Below are 1,801 nucleotides of genomic sequence, written 5' to 3'. Positions count from 1 at the left end.
TATATATATATATATACAATACATATTTTATTCAATATTTCTGGAAAAGAAAAAATAAAATAAAAATGTTTGTAACCATGATCTAGCCTCATTTAAAAAAATGAAATTTAGCATAACTATTTTTAAATTAAAAATTAAAATGACACCAGCAAAACTGGTCATAATAAGACTACTATTTTTTAAAGTCACATCTTACCATCAACTTATGGCTACGTTTTCTTATATACAAACATACAGAAACCTACTGGTGATTTCAGGAAATAAAGATTTTAGATTTACAGTGGAATTTTAGTACGTTTTTATGCAAAATAATTTAAGTTACCTTTAGAAAATCATGCAAGTGTTTAAGGACACCTATCCTGACTTCATCAAGGTCTTTTAAAAACCCATTAAAGATTGGAACCAGATCTGCAGCTGTCAACTGATCTCCAAGAATAACAGCAAGCTCGTGGATGGAGAATGCTAAAGTTCTTCGAACTTTCCACTGCAGAAACGAAAACTGCATTAGTAACCTAAATGCAAAGTGCTTACAGTACTTCAACTTTCAGAAAATATATGAACGCTAATTTATATTTGAATATTATTAATCTCAAAAAGCTAAATCAGAATAGAATAATAGTAATAACAAATACTAAGTTTTTCACGTATCAAAAAGTGTGACAAAAATATTTAATCCCTACACAAGATCTCCCTTTCATTTGTAAAGGAAAACATGGCTTGGAAACCACTAGTAATATCGTTTTGTAGTTCTCTGAAAAGCGGACTCCAGATTTCCTGACACCCACGTATATCAAAGGCTATCTAGTACCATCCGCACTGTACTGTTCCCCTTCAGATTCCTGTACAGTCTGTTTTGGGATTAGAAAAACAACAACATAAGTTGTTTTTAAAAAATTGGCAATTTAAGAAATACAGAAATAGGCATATCTTTTGTGTACAGCCTGAGAAAAGAACAGTCTTACATTTATTAAAAACTTTAAGTTAAAAATATCTTTTTCTCGATTTTAAAATTTCCACATTGTTGATTAGCTCAAAATTTTACCTACTGAGGAGCAGTACAGAGCAAAGGTTTTATTTCCACTACCCCCCAAAACTAGAGTCCTTTCTTGAGATAAAATTTTACGCCCGAGTTTGACATACAAAATAGATGAAGGCAGAGGTATCCTGACGGAGGAGAGGGACAGAAGAAGCATGAGACCCTGCCCATGCAGAGCCTTCCTGGTCACCCCAGGTACCCACTCCACAGGAACCCCTAGGAATAAAGATTGAAATCCACTAACGCAGAGGATAAAGCACTTTGTGGAAATCGGGCCTCGGTCTTTCCATGCCTAGATCCACCACTTAAGTGTGTTAATGAGGGATAAATTCACTTCACCTGGGCCCTGGTTTCCTAACCTCACAGGTCAGAAAAGAACTTAAACTACGCTCTCTCAAGATCACTTTCAACTTCCAAGTTGCTCAGTCAAAGGCATTGATTCCTTGAAAAAATACAATAATTACTAAAAAGTTTAAGGGAAAACCATTCTTATCTCAGTATAAATTAGTTTAAGCAGACTGCTTTCTTAATAACTGAGAGATTAATTTCACGGAAGGAGCAGGTTTTTGGAAGATGGGCAAATTTTGGGTACATAGAAACCAGACTTAACTACAGGAGAGGTTAGATCACCAAAGCCCTGGAAGAGCACTACAGAAGAGTCACAGATGTCCAGACAAGGAGGGTGGTGGTGGCAGTGTGTGGGGACTGCAGTGCTCACAGCACTCAGGGACCAGAACCCAGCAGTGCCAGCACCACTACGGTTCT

General features: G+C 36.2%; 1 protein-coding gene across 1 annotated transcript in view; it reads right to left on the bottom strand.

Moving 5' to 3' along the window:
• Nucleotides 1-1,801, bottom strand: part of PPP4R1 (protein phosphatase 4, regulatory subunit 1) — a 46,949-nt gene that overhangs the window by 9,448 nt on the left and 35,700 nt on the right. The window contains exon 13 of the mRNA XM_008572714.1: nucleotides 323-484. Within this exon, the coding sequence (XP_008570936.1) occupies nucleotides 323-484 (162 nt within the window). The remainder of the gene's footprint in view (nucleotides 1-322; nucleotides 485-1,801) is intronic.

The sequence above is a fragment of the Galeopterus variegatus genome, unplaced genomic scaffold, assembly GCF_000696425.1.
Source record: "Galeopterus variegatus unplaced genomic scaffold, G_variegatus-3.0.2 Scaffold827, whole genome shotgun sequence".
NCBI classification, from domain to species: Eukaryota; Metazoa; Chordata; class Mammalia; order Dermoptera; family Cynocephalidae; genus Galeopterus; species Galeopterus variegatus.
This window is presented reverse-complemented; position numbering and strand designations above follow the sequence as displayed.